The sequence below is a fragment of the Abramis brama genome, assembly GCF_963993115.1.
Source record: "Abramis brama genome assembly, chromosome: 3".
NCBI classification, from domain to species: domain Eukaryota; kingdom Metazoa; phylum Chordata; class Actinopteri; order Cypriniformes; family Leuciscidae; genus Abramis; species Abramis brama.
This window is the reverse complement of record NC_139965.1, coordinates 20,691,007-20,710,414: the sequence shown is the minus strand read 5'-3', so window position 1 is coordinate 20,710,414 and position 19,408 is coordinate 20,691,007. Positions and strand designations below refer to the sequence as shown.

The 19,408-nt window shown below is 38.4% G+C and overlaps 1 protein-coding gene across 4 annotated transcripts in view; it reads right to left on the bottom strand.

The window, feature by feature from the left end:
* htr2cl1 (5-hydroxytryptamine (serotonin) receptor 2C, G protein-coupled-like 1) overlaps positions 1 to 19,408 on the bottom strand; it is a 103,712-nt gene that overhangs the window by 5,163 nt on the left and 79,141 nt on the right. For 3 of the 4 annotated variants that reach the window (XM_084108316.1, XM_084108317.1, XM_084108318.1), the window contains exon 3: positions 8,676 to 9,281. In XM_084108316.1, the coding sequence (XP_083964442.1) occupies positions 8,676 to 9,066 (391 nt within the window). In that variant the 5' untranslated portion in view covers positions 9,067 to 9,281. The remainder of the gene's footprint in view (positions 1 to 8,675; positions 9,282 to 19,408) is intronic. The other variant, XM_084108319.1, reaches the window with a different exon arrangement.

The following is a 19,408-nucleotide window of genomic DNA, read 5'->3' as shown; positions in this document are numbered from 1 at the left end:
TAGGTGGTCTTGACTACAACCTAATACAAAATGTCAGGCTTCAATTGATACGCTTTTAGGTGACAGAAGTGGCAAAATGAAAACACTTCTCAGAAAGGACACGTTGTAATGCAGGGTCAGATACTCTTACAGCAAGGTTTACAGGTCTGAAGGGGCATGTCTGAGGGTTCGGAAGACATTAGCGCCACACGAGGTGTGAGTCATTGTCAATTTAACATTTTATTGAAGCCCAGGGAAAGAGCAGGCACTCCAATCATTGGCTGAATGAGACTGGTCCGAATCCAGACAGCATTTTAGTGCTCAGAACACCTGAACCGGAGATGAGGGAAACGTCTGATGCCAAGTTAGCGAAATGAATGATAATAGAGTTCTCTGCCAGCGTGGGACCAGCAAGTGTTCTGACACAGATGGCAAGTAAGGGATTTCCTCTCCTCATTTATTTGTCCTTATCGTTTGTTTTTCCCATTCAAGTTCTGCTGTCCACAGCACATGCAATTACACCGGTCCTAAATGAGAGGAAATCTGTGAGGTTACAGATTACGGGGTTAAAAAAGGGGCAAGAGAAAAAGACAAAGTGGGATAAAGAGAGGCAGAAGAGGAGAGGCAGAAAAAAAATACAGACAGTGTTAATAACTAAACATAATTAACAGGGCATGGGGGGCAACATTTAATAAACACTTTAATAAAGGCCTTCTGAAGCGAAGCGATGCGTTTGTGTAAGAAAAATATCCATATTTAAAACTTTATTGACTAAAATAACTAGCTTCTGGCAGACGGCCGTACGCATCAATTTACGTCAATAGAGTAACCCTTGACCTTGACGCACAACATAATGACGAACACGGAAGCGCAGAGGATAGAGAAAAACAAAACACCAGTCACAAATTAGAAGTCAAAAACGAAAATTTTTAAAGAGAAATGTCGGAGGAGCTTGAGTTTGTTGCACAGCCCTGTTTGTTTGAACTGCGAGAGGCGTCAAAGCTTACGTGTGTAATTAAAATACAGATTATTGTGAAGGTAAAAATTAAAAATAAGCAGAGAATCTAAAATAGTAAACTAAACAACAACAGAACTGGTTATTAAGCAAAAACCACTTACGCGCTCTCGCTGTGTTCACTGACTGACCGCTTGTCCATATAAACAAGTATAAAAACTCTTAACTCAGTATTTAGTTAAAGCATAACCACAGTAAATAACCACAGTAAACCTAGTCCAGAGCATTCAGAACCTCTGACAGGGCAGAAGGTTCACCTTCCAACAGGTCAATGACCTAAGCACACTGCTAAGACAATGCAAGAGTGGCTTATGGACAACTCTGTGAATGTCTTTGAGTGGCCCTGCCAGAGCCTGGGCTTGAATCCAATTGAACATCTTTTGAAGAAACCTGAAAATATCTGTCCACCGATGGTCCCCATCCAACCTGACAGAGCTTGAAAGTATCTGAGGAGAAGAATGGCAGAAAATTGCCAAATGCGGATGTGCAAAGCTTGTCACATCATACCCCAAAAGAGGCTGTAAAGGTACTGAGTTAAGAGTTTGAATACTTGTGGAGTGTTGTGCAACTTATTTCAGTTTTTCATTTATTTTATCTTTTTTTAATTGCAATTTTATCACAGATCTGTTTTTGAAGGGGTTTCTGAAAAAATAAGGGGTCTGAATAATTTCGCAAGCCACTATATATATATACTGTATATACAGACCCTTTCCAAAAAATTAGAATATCATGGAAAAGTTTATTTATTTCCATAATTCCATTCAAAACGTTAAACTTCCATAGAATATAGATTCAGGGCCCAAAACTTAAACGATTTCAAGTATTTAGTTGTTTATTTGTACATAATTTGGGCTTCCAGCTCATAAAACCCACGAAAAAAGGATTTCAAAAAATTAGAATATTACATGAAATCACACAGTAATTACACAGTGATACCATGGTCATTGAACCAGGTTTTGGTTCTTTTGGCAGTGTGGGCAGGTGCAAATCCTGCTGGAAAATGAAGTCAGCATCTCCATAAAGCTTGTCTGCTGAAGGAAGCATGAAGTGCTCTGAAAATGTCCTGGTAGACGGCTGCGTTGAGTGGACAGCACAGTGGACCAACACCAGCCGATGACATGGCTCCCCAAACCAACACAGACTGTGGAAACTTCACACTGGACTTCAAGCATCTTGGATTGTGTGCCTCTCCATTCTTCCTCCAGGTCTTGGACCTTGGTTTCCAAATGAGATGCAAAATTTGCTCTCATCAGAAAAGAGGACTTTGGTCCACTGTGCTTTATTAAATCCAGAGTCAACGCAGCCGTCTACCAGGACATTTTCAGAGCACTTCATGCTTCCTTCATTTTCCAGCAGGATTTGCACCTGCCCACACTGCCAAAAGAACCAAAACCTGGTTCAATTACCATGGTATCACTGTGTAATTATTGTGTGATTTCATGTAAGTCAAGTCAAGTCAAGTCAAGTTTATTTATATAGTGCTTTTCACAATACAGATTGTATCAAAGCAGCTTCACAGTATTAAGTTAAAATAATACATCAATGTTTGTTTCTAGTGGAAACGTCCACGTTTGGTAATGCTGATCAATAGTATTGTTGATTTATTAATTAAATTAAATATCCCCAAATATCCCCAACTGAGCAAGCCAAAGGCAACAGTGGCAAGGAACCGAAAAACTCCATCAGGTGACCTAATGGAGAAAAAAAAACCTTGGGAGAACCCAGGCTCAGCCGGGGGCCAGTTCTCCTCTGGCGTTTATAAACTAGAGGTCGGATTTAACTGTAAGATTAAAAGTCTTATATGAATGCCTGGCTGAAGAGATGCGTCTTTAATCTAGTTTTAAACTGGGAGAGCGAGTCTGAGCAACGAACAGTATCAGGAAGACTATTCCAGAGTTTTGGAGCTAAATGTGAAAATGCTCTCCCTCCTTTGGTGGACCTAGATATCCTAGGTATGACCAAAAGCCTTGAATTTAGTGATCTTAAAGAGCGCGATGGATTATAGGGCGATAGAAGATCCGTTAAATAGACTGGAGCTAAGCCATTTAGGGCTTTATAAGTCAGTAGCAATACCTTGTAATTAATATGGAACTTTACAGGTAACCAATGTAGTGATGATAAAATTGGTGTTATATGATCATATTTTCTTGATCTAGTAAGAACTCTAGCAGCTGCATTTTGGACTAACTGTAGCTTGTTTATTAAGGATGCAGGACAACCAGCTAATAAAGCATTACAGTAATCTAGACTCGAGGTCATGAATGCATGAACTAACTTTTCTGCATCAGAAACTGATAGCATGTTACGTAGCTTAGCAATGTTTCTAAGGTGGAAAAAGGCTGTTCTTGTAACATATGAAATATGATTTTCAAAAGACAGGTTGCAGTCTAATATAACACCCAGGTCTTTTACTGTAGAGGATAAAGTAACAGGACATCCTACTATGTTAAGTAGGATGTAATATGGATGTAATATAGGATGTAATATTCTAATTTTTTGAAATCCTATTTTCGTGGGTTTTATGAGCTGGAAGCCCAAATGATGTACAAATAAACAACTAAATACTTGAAATCGTTTAAGTTGTGGGCCCTGAATCTATAATCTATGGAAGTTTAACGTTTTGAATGAAATTATGGAAATAAATAAACTTTTCCATGATATTCTAATTTTTTGGAAAGGGTCTGTATATATTACACAAAACAATGTAATGGTTAAATTCATAGAATAAATTTAAACATATGATATTTATAAATACAATAATTTAAATAATTTTGTTTGGAAAAAAAGTGGCTAGAGTTATTGTGCAGCGTAACATAAATAGAAACTTGACCTTAAAAGGCCCAGAACCACCCTTCAGACGTAAGGCATACTTGGTTCGTGAGATGTCTATCGGTTCAACACCATCTGAGCGGCTGAGTATCAGTATATAGCTCATCTTAAACATATCCTGACACTGTATGTTCCCAGAGGTAATCGGTCTAATGCTTCTCTCTGATTTCATTCCGACTGTACTGTCTCGCTCTTTCCTTGTCCGTCTTTCGTTGATCCTCAGCGATAAGGTTTCTATGCTTCCATCAGAAGGTAATACATGTGAGCAGGCTACAACACTCCATCATAAACCCCATCTCACCATATTTTTCATCCGTTTTTGAGATGATGCACTGGAACATAACACCCAACTCACACAGATTAAACAGACTGAATCAAGGTCAGATGACTGTATCTTATGAAAGTCACATACTAGCTCAATCACAAATGTGGTGCATTCCCCCCACCAAACAGACAAACACACAATCGCACACACTTTTAGACACCGTAAATGAAATGAGGAGTGTGAAATCCATCATTGTCTCAATCACTGCAGAGGAAAACCGTGTGTGTTTGTGTGTTGGCATAGGCGTGTCTGAGTTTATGAGCATGAGAGCATTCGTATGTGGGTGTCTGAGTGTACACATTCACACATTCTAACAGTTCATAATATTTTGCTCTGACAGCTTGCTGGTAATGGCCATCACAGGCTTACTGTTTATGATAACAAGCAGACATGCAGCAGAAGCCCTCCACTCCATCATTATCTGTTCAATCTGTGTGCTTATGTGTTCGTGTGTGTGGGTTGGTGGGTGTATCTTTCCTTATCCTCTGGTTGTAAGACACCAAAACCCAAGAAACATGTGTATGGCACACAAGGTTGCTGCAATTTTGTGTCAGTACAGTATATGAGAGGTTTCCTGTATATGAATGCATGCTTGAGTTTTTATTAACACTCTTTTATGTGGCCTATGTTTTGTGCATGCCAGAGCAAGGTTATTATCGTTAACTAAAATTAAACCATGTCCCTTATTCATTCGTAGTAAATCCTGGCCACAATTTACCAATTCATCCCCTTGTTTTAGTTAAGTCATGCACAAATTAAGAATCTGTTCCCCCTTTTTACTAAACCATGGCCAAGGAGTAATAATTAGTTCCCTTGTTTTAGTTAAATCCAAACGAGGGAACTCCTACAGTTACTACAACGTTCTAAATTCTTAAAGGGACATTTCACCCATTTGCATTAAGCTTTGTATCATCATATTTTTGAATGGTCGTGCATTATTCCCTCATTTTCCCCTGAGACGGGAGAAATACGGATTTCAGTGTTGCAGTTCCTGCTTATAATGATGTAAAAATCGTCATTTTGCGTCATTCTAATCAGGAAGTCCCATATCTTTGTAGAGGGGTTGAGACTACAAACACTCGTTCCTCATTTTTCCAGAGGGTAGGACCCACTCACGCTACAGACCTATTACCGATCAGTGGGTGGGACTTCACTTGCAGAAACTAAAAGCAACATCCGCCATCTTGTTTGGAAGCTAAGCTAACAGGCGCTGTGGAGCCAGATGTGAAGTTACGACAATGGCGGAAGGTACTCAATATGATATGGAAGAAGAAGATTTCGAAAGTCTGATGCTCAAATCAGATGTTTGTGGCTATCTTTACGAGCCACAATAAAGTGAAGAGCAGCTGAGGCTGATGGAGGAACAGGAGGCGGCTGCTGTGGCTTCTGCTTACATTGATAATAGGAAATTATATTGACACTAGGTGGTTGAAATGGGTACCACAGTCCAAATTCAAAATACTGGAGAGAGTTGCTTGCACCACCCCCTCCTCCTTAGACTCCACACTCATACGAGTTGCCAGATTGAGGACACACAACAGGAATGAGCGCAGTTGATAGTGGAAATCAACACGCCTAATACTGCAAGTTGATCAGCTAATGTAATAAAATTTGGTAAGGTTGAGGAGAGAAACCTGACATTGATTGTAAAGTGCTTTGGGTGTACAGAAGTACATAGGAAATGAGCTATATAAATATACATCATTCATTCATAATGTGTAAGTTTGAAATGTTTTATTGCTGATGCTTTTTAGGTCTGGTAAATATTGTGATCTCTGACCTAGTTCTTTTGGTGGCTTCCATGGCTGCAACTCCAACTGGAAACCTGGGGTGTTGAAATACTATTGGGTAAACTGGCAATTGGCGGGATTACAGAGACCAAAACAAAAACAGACGCTCTGACACGGAACGCACATTTCAATTGTTTTTTGGAGAAAACAATTATTTGAACTTAGAATGTTTTCTAAATCTCTGCAATTATATTATGCAATTTTTATGATTTAGTATGGTCAAAAAAATTACACACAGCACCTTGAACTAAGATGAGGGAACAAATTCTTAATTTGTGGGAATAAATTCTTAATTTGTGGCCACTATATATTTGTCTGCATGTCATGTTTGGGGCTCCGTAAAATATAACTTAAACTTATTTTATTTTAGCTAGTTACCAAGACAACACCTCTAATCTTTGTTTAGTTTAAGAAGAACTTATTTGAAGAACTCAAATAACTAAAACTAAAACTTAATAAAAACTTTATAGGAGGCATATAGATTCCTCATAGGAGGCAAGGGAGGCTGTGTCTCCTCAAAAAAACTGGATGGGAAAGTAATCGATATTACAAAAATAAAACAATGCAAATATTACAGAAGAGAAGGCACAATAGACGCCTTTCATAAGATACAGCCACCTTGGGGATCACCATTGGGCATTGATACTTTATAAAAACCAGTGACTTTTACACTTTTTATGTCACATTTTGTAATATTTGCGTTGTTTCAATTTATTGTTTTCTATTCGATTTCTATAATATCTATTACTACATATATATAAACAAATCTAATAAAAATGATTAGAACTAAACTTTAACTAAAATTAAAATGAAAACAGAACATATAAAAATAAAATCTAATTCAAAATATGAACAAAAACTATATCAGTGATTCTAAAAAGACAGTGCCAGAGTATCTATCTGCATGCATCCATGCCAGTTTGCTCTCTCCCGCAACTAAATTGCCTCTTTTCCAATGCTCTGTTTGCTCTGAGGGTCTGCAGGATGCTGTACTGATCAATATCTCTTTGTGATCAATAACGTCCTCTCCGCTCAAACTGACAAATGCAAGCTCATCATGTGCACTATCTACAACTGACAAGCAACTAAGATCATTTAAAGCTAGTACATCTTCTGCAATCAATATGAAAGGATAACCCACTCATGTCCAGAGATTGGCGAGGCGACGCATTCTGAAAGAGCTCCCCATGGCTGAGGAGAGATGGACAGTGTGGCCCCATGTACGAATAGCAAGAGCCAGAAATACTCTGAAGCAGACAGCTCAGTTACTCCGAGGCGGCCGGACTGGAAAACGATCTGAATTCTGCCACAGGCAATACTTCTGTGGGCTTCTGAGCAAAGCAATGCCAAAGAAGATTCTGTCTCTCTCAATATGCACCCCCACCCCCCCCACCCCACGGCCTGTCTCTCTCTTTCTCTTACTCTGTGAAAGTCGATTTCACGCTATACAGTGCTATAAAGCTATTAAATCTTGCCACCTCTGGCCCTTTTTATTTATAAATTTGTCAGTGCTCTGTACTATACATAATTAAACTCATGTACAATCTCTCAACTAAATAAACCTAAACTCTAACTTTTTTTTTTCAAAATAGAAGTTATCATCTCATGAGTTTTGGTGGAAACAGACCAATTAAATGTGTTATTTAACCAGAGAATATTCTATCGTGTCATTTGTATAATGAGCCGTGTTATTTGGAGGAGAAGGACTGCCTCGCACCAGTGAAAAAAGCCCCTGGGTTTTAAAGGGAAATGCCACTAAAGTTATATTACGGGAAGTGTGGCTTCTCGTGAGGCTATATTTTGTAGGTGATGGGGACTTTCTAATGAGATGCATTATTTTAAAGTTCCCATTTGCATTTTTATACACCTTAAAAGTCAGTGCACATTGGCTTATAGACCAGCTTGGAATATTTTAGTAATCTGTACCCACAATTATTTCGAAAATATTATGCGCATTCACGCAAAAAGTCTGCTCTCGTGTCAACATAGCACACTGGCATCGTGGTGCTCTCGTGAACATGCGTTGGAGATTAATATTTTGTAAATAAAGTTTTTTTTTTTTTTTTATGAAACAAATCACTGGCGTCGCTTCATAAAATTGAGGTCAAACCATTGTGTCACATAAATTATTTTTATGATGTCTTTACTACCTTTCTGGGGCTTGAAAGTGGTAGTTGCTTAGACTGTCAATGGAGGGACAGAAAGCTCTCAGATTTCATTAAAAAGATCCGAAGAAAAAGATGTTCCGAAGCTAAACGAATGTCTTACGGTTTTGGAACGACATGAGGGTGAGTAATTAATGACAGAAAGGGTGAACTAACCCTTTAACTCTTTACCCACAATACACCACTTCAAACTGCAAATCATGATGACGTTGTGGAATATGAATGTGAGCTTTATGCTCAATCAGAGATTTTCAAATTGGGGTCCCCAAGGTGCTACAGCAACCGAAGAAAAATTCAGAGTAATATGCTCCAATGCAAATAAATTGGTAAAAATATTAAAAATACATAATTTATATTAAGAGTATCATACTATAAATATTAGATATTAATGATATTATAAATAAAACGTATGTAAAACAAGTTTTACGTATGTTCATAATATTCATAATTTTTCATAATATACACAGGTCTTTATATGGAAATATATAGCTATCTTTTTATTTCAGGAAGGAAATCTTTATATTTTAGGGTCCATGGCATTAAATAGTTTGAAAATCCCTGCGTCAACTCACCATACAGGATGTTAATGAGCGAGATGGGCATGACCAAGATGCCGACCAGCATGTCCGCCACTGCAAGGGACCGCAGGAAGAAGTTTGTTGCATTTTGCAGCTTCTTCTCCAACGACACGGCCAAAATAACCAAAATATTCCCTCCTATTGTCAGAAAGATAATCACAAGAATTAGCAGGGCTGGCCAGTTCTTTTCCTTCATCACTTTCCTTTCGACCCCATGAGGAGAAGATGAAGATGACGAGGGGAGATTGACGCTGTAATCGGTTCCGAAGAAGCTCTGGTTCAGGCTCACAGTGGTATTACCAGGCCAGGCCATCCAGCCAACGAGGTCTAGGGAGGATGTTGTAGAGCTAAACCCACCCACAACTGGCCCGCCAGGTGCCCCCATCCTCTGATGCTGTTTCCTGTCCCCTGTATCAATCAGAGCTCCTTCCACTCATGGCCGCTGATGGCCACGTATGGGAAGACGAGTTTAGAAGATCAAAAATGAAGAAGTGATCCACTCAAAATGCTATGTGAAGGAGAAATCCACTGCGCTGAGGATATCCATAGCATTTCCTGTTCCTAGTTTCTGGCTCAGGATCTTATTCATGGAAACTGTATCTGTAAAACACAATGAGAGACACACAATACCAATGAATACTAGACAATATGAACCCACAGACATCATAAAAGACTAAAAAAAGACTATCACTGAGAGTTGCTCAGATAAAATAATAATAGGAATCAAAGTCGCACAAAATTGAAGGTTGTGCTGAATATTTACAGCACATTGTCTAAATGGTGACTGACGGCACTGTTGACTTGACTTGCTGAATTTATCAATTGTCAGTTTCAGTTGCTCAGTTGCTAATTTATTTCAGTTGTCAGTCAGAATATCGCCATTGTAATATTGGAAGACGCACAAATGATCAGTTACGGAAAGATCCATCCATTTCAGGCAACCATTGGCACCCTATCTCTGTGGTAATAGAGGGTAATTGAGTTCACAAGTTCAAATGATACACTACAATCCGAATCTCTGCGAAACTACCGCACTTCGCTGTACTGGCCTACAGGGAGTCATCATAATTCACCAGATCGGAGGTTACTCGTCATTCAATTAGCTGTATTAATAACCCAAGACACCTGTCAAAGGTAATGTGATGTAATGTCATTATTATGACATTATTATATTATTACTGATGGACAAGTGGGTAATTATCACTTCATAAAGCCAGTCACGTAGCCCTAGAACCGAACGATGTCTAATAACGATGTGGGTAATTGCAGTTTTCACCCCATCAGTTAGGCTGTGCATTGTAGTAGGTGTAGACTGATAGCATGTTACGTGTGTGGGAATAACAAGTACCCACAGTGCTCTGTGCCCCACAACTAACCATGTATGCTTTAATTAGGAAAAAGCAGCTGAAAATGGGCAACGTGATGAATCTCACCACTAATACTCTGGTTTGAGAACACTCCTCCAATGGCTGTCGTTCGTCATGACTAAGTGATCAACACAACGATCATTTAAACATACATCTTTATCAGTAAAGACTAACAGAAGAGAAGAAGAACAAAAGTACAAAACCCTAAATCACAGCTGAAATTGTCCCCTATAGACAGAAAATGTGAAATGCACAGGGAAAATATGACACGACCTGTCCCGGCTAAGAAATAGGTTTATTCACTGCAGGGGAGGGCAGTTTTCTGATATACAGACATGTTTCCCTGCATCTAAATAGAGAGTTCCTTAGACGCATGCAGAGACCCTGGTAGTTCACCTCTTCTCTGGAGACTTGAGATAAAGAAAAGTAAAAACAGCCCTACAATAAAAATAAAAAAAATCACTGGATAGTCACTTTCCTGTGTACCACACACATACACATAAGCACAAGAGCATTTAAATTCAATAATATACAGGTTCAAAGAAAGTGCATAAAATACTTTTTTTAGACAAATTTACAGTGAGCTCTGTATCTTAATATGACACTTCAGGCCCCATTATAAAAGAATAGAGCATCTCCTGGGAGACATGCTGGTGGGCACAAAGAATGAACACCATGGGCTGCAGAGGGCTAAGAGACCATATCAGTATTAAGCGGCTCTGAAATGGTCTAAAACTAGAAGTCTGTTTATGAACTGTAGCACTTCTGTAGTCTGTCTCACTACACAGTGACACCAAAAAGTATTTGGAGACCACAGATGCACTTTAGGGTCATTAAGTTATTCATTTATTTATTGAAAGAAATGAATCCTTCTATTCAGCAAGGAAATTGATCAAAAATGCTAGTTAAGACATTTAAAATGTTTTATTCATCAACATTATTAAGCAGCACAACTGTTTTCAACACTGATAATTAAATCCATATAATATAAAAATCATTTTCCCCCCCATAGGCCTACATTAAAATAGAAAACTTTGGTGAGAATGAGAGACTTGTTTCAAAAACATTGAACTTCATATATCACATAAAGGTCAGAAGATTGTTTGATATTTCTTTTAGATTAATATTTTAGGTGTTCAAATACTATAGGTTCAGAGTGTTGGCGAAATACAAAAACGAGCCAAAACCACGCAGTTTATTGAAAAGAACACTGAACTATAAAACTCTTTGTTGTTATAAAGTTGACAAAGCTGATTGTGGCTCACCTGATGATAATCCTAATCTTAGTCTTTCCTCATTCTCTCTCTATTGCTCTCCCTCAAACACTTTTCCTTTCAGACACCTCTTCATCTTCCATTAATGAAGTGGACGAGAGTGCACTCACAAACTAAGTGAGATCCTGCATTCCAACAATGGGTAATTAGCTTCCTCAGCAGAAGCCAATCAAGTAACTGTGCATTGGGATAAATTGGCATGAAATTGAACGACTACAGGAAACAAGGACAATGCCCAAATACCCTCCAGCATTTAATCAGGTAATGATCAGAACTAGATTAGATTTTAGGTTCATTTGGAAAGGCTTTCATTGGGAAAATGTTACCAAAGCATTCAGAGATTCCCTTATGATCCACCAAAACAACAAGTAAACATTCACATTTTCTTTTATAATAGAATGAATACAAAAACAAAACATAAAAGGAGTACAAAATATGATTCTGCCTCAGAGTGTTTTAAACTCTGAGGCACTGACCTACATGAATGTTCTCTTAGAACTGGTCGATTCATTTCATATTTGAATTGGAAAATGAGAAGCAGAAATGTTTTTTCATGATGGGAATTGTGGGTAGGTGAATCTGCCGGAGGAGACAAAAATTTCCTCCCACTAAGAAACGTTTAAAAACCCTTTTACTTCCTGACAGGAGGGTTAAATATTCTCCAAAGCTAAATCTGAGCGGTGAGTATGTGTGAAATAAGCATACGAAATGAATGCTGAGTAGTTAATTAGTCCTGGTGCTGTCAACAGAGATCAACAGAGACAAATGAAGAACAGAGGAAGGCATTGTGAGACTAAGATTAGATTGAGTGACTCTGACAGCATCACTAAGTGAAGGAATCTGTAGAATTACAAATATAATATTACGCTCCCATGCGTTTTGTTTGGAAATAGAAACAAAATGTAAAATCAGGCGAGCGAGAGTATTCATGTGTGTGTGGGGTCTGGCACAAATAAATAAACAGGATTACAGGGATAACACAATGTGCAGGCACTAAGTGATGCATATCCAGATATTTTCTCGGCAAGTGCTTGTGAAACAGACCCCAATTGTGATCCCACAGAGAAGACTCATGTCCCCTAATTTATTGTTCAGTTTAACTCAGCACTGCTTTTCATAGCTGAGACTATAATTTTTGTCCGCAGGGCCGAATAGTGTATTAAGAAAGTAACCAGCAGGCCTAGAAAGCCATTTGCCTAGTTTCATCAGTGCAGCACTTTAATGGAACAGAAAATAAATTCCAGTCTCAATTTGTCCTGGGAAAGGGTAAAATCGTGACATTAAAAAATGAAAACTTGTTTTTACAGAATGGAAGTGGTTTCTGGATTCAAGTGTGCCACGTTATGCACAGCACTTGAAAAAAATAAAATAAATCAAAATAAACAGCTTAACACAAACAGCTCGGCTAACTGTCGCCCTTGGCCTTTTCCTTTCATTTTATCTTGCTGTTACCAGGGTGGAATACTTAGGGCAGCCTTTTGAAAGAAAATTACTAAACATCCTTACGGCAACAACAAATACTTTGTCTTATTTTTATATACATGTATATTAGGCTACAATATTCACTACAGTAAAATTCTTTCCTATGATACAGTGATTAATCTGCAGCTTGCGGTACATTACCATTAAAATCTGCTCTTGTAAGATAACCCAGACTAATGATTTGAAATCTATTCATATATGTCTGTTTCGCCCTGTTCTTCACATCTCTGGAGAAGGTCATTCAGATAATAACTCAGCTCATATGGGGGGACTGTTACAGGAGTCACAAAAGCCGCTGGCGACAAATTTATGTTCCCTCAATATTCCGGCAATTACAAAATGTAAAACATGAAAAGGCCTCTGCTTTTTGTGATTACACTGAGAAAGTCACCGAAATCTAAATTCAAATATTAGCATGCAGCATCTTTTTTTTCCGCATCAGATATTCTGAAACAAGATCCTGTGACAAAGGTCTAGGTTTGTGGTAAGCTTTTTGCGTCCACCTTTTTTTCTTTGAATCAGATGCTAGTCAGACTGCTAATGTGCATTTAACAGGCTGAAATCAATAACTAATCGATACTGTTTCATAAAGAGCTAATTATGAGGAGAATACACACATGTACTTGAAAACAAAGACATACACATACAAAAGTATTTGTATAATAAGTATTTGAGAGATCAAGAAACCTCTCAGAACCATGAAACAGGGCTTTACTTGGTTGGTTTAGTGAAAGTCTCGGACACCTTTGTGAGACGAAGCTTTCAGAAAGTCTAAATGTGTGATAGGGACACCAATCTCTTTCATTAGATGTATTTGCTGGATGGGTGAATATGTAGACAGGATCTGATAAAGGTGACAAACACACACAGACTTTTTTTTAAATGCACCTGCTATTGTTTACCAGAACTGGTGCGATTGATAAAAGTTTCCTCTCATATGCCTTTCCAGGGTCAACATCTCACGTCTGCTTGTGCCTATTGCAAAACGCATGTAATAGGCCTTTGTCCTTTTTTGCATTCCATTTGAAACTCCGCATTTTCCTATTTCTTTTGTGGTTAAGTTACAATGGCCATTGGCATGCCTTTGAGCGGCACATCTGCCCTCTCCAAAATCTCCAAATGTATTAACAAAAGTAAAATAAGCCTTCTGTAAATTTATGCATGAGGTCAGGCTGGATCTCTGATATTAGCAATCTACCACTCATGATCAGCTATTTTAGGGTGAGGTGCAGAAATTGCAACTATTTGTCATTCTTGCATCAATGCAAAGATGAAGCTTTTTTGTTTCAGTTCTAAAGAAAGAAAATGTATTCTAAAAGCTATTCTAACTATTCTTTCCATTCCAATGACTACAATGATTGTATAATAGTTCATTATAAGGCACTTTTTTTTTGTAAATCAAAAAGATATTGCATATACAGATTGCATATAATAGTTCCAAGTCTCCAATGATGAAATAAAAAAAAAACCTGATGTTGTGCATGCATACACAAGTATAAAGCCTATTTTTCATTTTGGAAATTAAACCATATCTGGACTTCAGTAATGCATGAATGAGATCTCTTTGCATTCAGTATAGAATTTAATCAATTAAATGCCGGATATCTTCACTATTGCTGTCTTCCTCTCGGTTCTGCATTTTATTAGTTTCCATCCATTTGTAATATCAAATATTTGTTCTTTCTTTTTATTTTTGCAGGCCTTGGTGAGTGGAAGGGTTATATTGGCAACCAAGGAGACAGTCTATTGATTTCTATCTTTCTTTAACTTCTAGCTCTCTCTTTCTACCACATTTCAGAAGCAGTTGGTGAAGAGCACGTTGAGGTGCTCTATGACCTTGACTGAGCACCATCGGCAATAATTTCACCCTCTTTCACTCTTTTTCTCCCTCTGAGTATCTTTCACCTCCCTTTCCTTTTCTCTTTTTCCATCAAACAGAGCAACACCTTTTGCTTCTTCTGTGGGAATGGTGTTCTTTTTCTCCTTTGAGCTTTTTCATGATTTTACTCAATGTATGAGCCTGCCTGTTTATATAACACCTGTTTTTTTATCCGAACACACTAACAAACACAATACCGCTTGAAAGCATCTTTTGCACTGCGTGATTGACTGTTCCTCTAAGGGTTTCATTAGCACCTCTTCATCGTATAATCATATCCGAGTTAGTCTTTCTACTATATACCCTTCCCGACCTGCTGCATCAGTCTTCCTTTCCTTGTAGACTTCCACTGAACCAACACTTATGATAATTGCTGCTTGTTTGCTATAGCAACATTCAGATGAACAGTAATCTGTTTTTAGTTTTTCACAATTATAACACACTATCAAAGATAAATAACTACGTTTTTCTAGTCCAATTACTGACCACTTCAGTTTCTTCACTTCCTCCCAGTGACCCCACGGTTCACTGATGAAGCAATGCGTTCCTCTATTCCTTGTTCACTTTTCTACAAAGCTGATTCAATGACACTTGAGTTGCTTGGATATTCAAGGGTAATCAGCGAGACGCCATCACCCTGAGCACTACACTGGCCTCTACAGCAAGGTTTAACCGGAGGAGTGGCCTGGGTTAATGCTAACGCCACACAGACTGAAGGATCAGTGGCCTTGAGGGATGCAAGAAACCTCTGAATGCCTTCTGCCGTCCTGATTGACCCATTAAATCATCTAAAAGTGTTCACTAGAACAAACATACAGAGGCATGTGGGGGAATGATGATGATCTGGGCAGAGCTGGCCTTTGAATACAAGTCTTGGGGCTGATTGCTTTCAAAAGGACTACCTTGCAGCATATTGTGGGCAGCCTATTCTGCTTTATCAAACATTGATCAAAGACATTCTTGAGATACAGCAAAAGAAGTGAGCTGAGGGAGACGATAGACCTCTATCTATTACAACTGTTGAATTTGAATGTAAGGAAGCACAACCCATGAATTATTGTGCATCTGTGTTTTTTTCTTTGTGTGTGTGTGTGTGTGTGTGTGTGTATGTGTGTGTGTACCTACTTAACTATATTTTGGGGACAAATTTGTTCCCAGAAGTGACCAAAACCTGACAAAATCTCCAAAAACATTCCTTCAGGAAAGTCCTCATTTCTAAATCGGGTATAAAAATAAAGTAATTTAAAAAAAAATTTAAATGTAAAAATGCAGAAAGTTTTCTGTGATGAGTAGGTTTGGGGGTATGGCTAGTATAAGAGGATAAAATATACAGTTTGTACAGTATAAAAAACATGTAATGTCCCCATTTGGCTGGCTGACAGGAGATGGACAATGACACTGAAACACTAGCCAATATAGGAGTTTTCACGCATATGTATTTGCACGGCCTGGTGGCCAGTCTTCACTGATTTTACATCCGATAAGTATGAACAGAGTGTGAAGGTTGAATAAGCTGAGCAATAGCACCGTTGCACATAAAATATTGCTGGCTGACAGGAGATGGACAACGACACTGAAACACTAGCCAATATAGTGTTGGAGGTTTCACGCATATATATTTGCACGGCCTGGTGGCCAATCTTCACTGATTTTAAATTCCATCAGTATGAACAGAGTGTGAAGGTTGAATAAGCTGAGCAATAGCACCGTTGCACATAAAATATTGCAATCCACACAAAATAATGGAAGACATATCAGAGTTCAAAAGAGGACAAATTGTTGGCGGCGTCTAATTTCGTTAGACTAGTCAAATTCATTTTGTTAATTTCGGCATACCACCATGTATGACAAACCACATCCAACAGGAGTAACTGTCGACGAAAGAGGAAGCAGTCTGAAAGGGATGTCCAGGCACTAACCCGTATTGTATCCAAAAATAATAAAACCACAGCTGCCTAACTCAATGCAGAATTAAATGCCACCTTGTCTCTCCTGTTTCCATCCAAACTGTTAGTCGAGAGCTACATAGTCAGTATTCATGGTCGGGCTGCTATAGCCAAACCTTGCCAATGCCAAACGTCGGTTTTACTGGTGCCAATCTTTACAGTGCAAATCTTGGGCTATGGACAATGTGGGCAATGAGATTAGATTAGATAGATAGATAGATAGATAGATAGATAGATAGATAGATAGATAGATAGATAGATAGATAGATAGATAGATAGATAGATAGATAGATAGATAGATAGATAGATAGATAGATAGATAGATAGATAGATATGATGGTGGACCACCATCAAACTACATGTTCTAGCCCACCCATTAGCATGTGCTGTAGGTGAGGTTGTCTTCACTTAGCATCATTCATGCTGTCCTTGTGGACAACCCCCTGTGATTTTCCTACAACAAAGCCAGCAAATGACCAGCAAAAGAACAGAGTATGAATCCTCATTAGCAAAAAGCCCTTGTCGTAGGGCATTCAATGCGCCCCCTGCATACTCCCTTGGCATGACAAAACGGCAATAGGACAAGGGGACCTTGCATTTCAATAAGGATATAACCTGTGGTTGTGCCTCAGAATGGGAACATTCAGAAACCCAAAGATGCCTGAGAGAATGTCCTGATAAATGTGAAGTTAATTTAAATTTTAAGGATATTCCTAGGCATCTATGACCATGACTTAATATTACAGGAAGAAATTAAAATGTGATCGGTCTTACACTGCAGGCTTAAAGCTACACTGTGTCATTTTTTAAGTTGATTCTTAGCAAAAAACACTTTGTTCTTTCAAAATGATATGTGCTCATTAATGTGTAATTACTTCTACCAACTAATCAAGTATTCTCGTAAGCGTAGAATCTGCCATTTAGAAAACATACGAGCGAGTCGCTCGAATGGCAGCAGCCATGTTGCGCCTCCATCTTGAAAATACATTAGCCAAAGAGGGACATACCTGGAAATTCAAGCTCCACCTTTCGCGTTTTTACACTCAGTGGCACCATGACGAATGCGAGGGGGAGATTACTCGCGACTGCCGGCAGATTTGAAATAATACGGCCACCGTAGGAGTTAAAACGCCCTCGGAATGGGAGGAATAATAAATTAAAGTCCACGAAAAAACGAAGAGACACTTCAGTTGTAGGGCATGTGGTCTATAAATACTTCCTTCCCTTTTCGGAATGTCCTAACTTGTATCTCAGTGATGCTCTATTATAAACGATGTCAGTTAAATGGTGCCTGTCAATATCATCTGAATGGGGTGATTAATGAGGGAAGAAAAATGAAATGAATCCTTTTGTAAAGAGGAGTAGAAAAAACAATAACGTCTGGAGTGGAATCCATCGATCAACGTGAAACAGACAGATGGTGCAGAAGATGACAAGTTTCATCTCCCTCTTTGACTTTCTCTCTTTCTGTGATTTATGGCAGGTATTAATTGTTGTAATAATGGTTGAAGGCTTTGTGTGAGGATGAGAGAGGGAACGAAAGGTGTATCTACCACAGCAAATGTTGACGGGTGCATGGGTCGCCGACCCTCCATAAGCGGACCCTCATATGAAAAATAAATAAATAAAAATAACTTACTGAGGGCTCCTGTTCAATTAAAAAAAAAATATATATATATATATATTCATTTATAATAAATAAATGAAAAACAATAAGAAAAGATAAAAATGAAGTATATTTTAAAAAAAAAAATCAATTATTTTTAATTACAAAATATTTACAATTTTTGCTTTGACATAACACTTCCGCACACACATGCTCAAGACAAGTGAGAGGTCTGAGTACAGAAACAGACATTTATTCTCAGATCTTATCTTAAAAATGAGGTCTAGACATTTGGAGGACGTACACTGTCTGTTCTGATTAACTCACCATCACAACTCTCATGAGTCATCCGACAAATCCTGTGTTTTTTGACATTCAGGCCACCTAAAACCATAATTATGTCGCAAGTGTGTGAGTGTGTACTTGCTGAGGAATGTTGTGAGAGACTATGCTAATTAGGATTTGTTTGTTTGTCTGTAAACTTTACTTGCTAAAAAAATCCAACGGCTTTCATTGCCCACACACAGACACAGTGAATAAAGAAATAAATAAACAAACAAAAATGGATAAGAAACTGCTTTAGTGCTGAAAGTCCTTGAGTTCTTTCACTAAACTAGCCACTTGAAAGGACATAATAGTTGAAACAGTTTGTGTGTTCTGCCTCATTTCTAGCACGTAACGTAAGGCTGCTTTTGACTTCGCATTGACCATTCAGCTCTAAAGAAAACCTCATGCTTACAGCCGTTCCTCTGGCTCAGTGAAAAAAAAGTGGAAAAAGCTGCTAATTCTTCAACTGAATTTACAGGCGAGCCAAATGTCACTAAATCCAACACAGTTCCCCACAATTGCGACCATTCACTGTTAAGACTAAAGCTTAATCTGGCTCTCGGTTACACAGTCACATATCCACCTGTGTGTCAAGGTACTGTATGGATTTTGGCTTTGAGGAATTGAAGTACTGAGAGAGGGAGAGAGTCTTTCTTTCTTTTGCTTATTGTCTTTTTGCTCTCTAAACAAACAAGACAACAAGCGGGAGTGGCAAGTGCTCATTTTGTAAAGGAACAGGGTCCCTGAGACTGTTTACAGGGCTTGTGTCATTCTGTCGTCCTCTTCACCTTGCTGGCTCTCAAACGTTTTGAGAGTGTTTGCTCTCAGGAAGTTCCTGGCTTCATG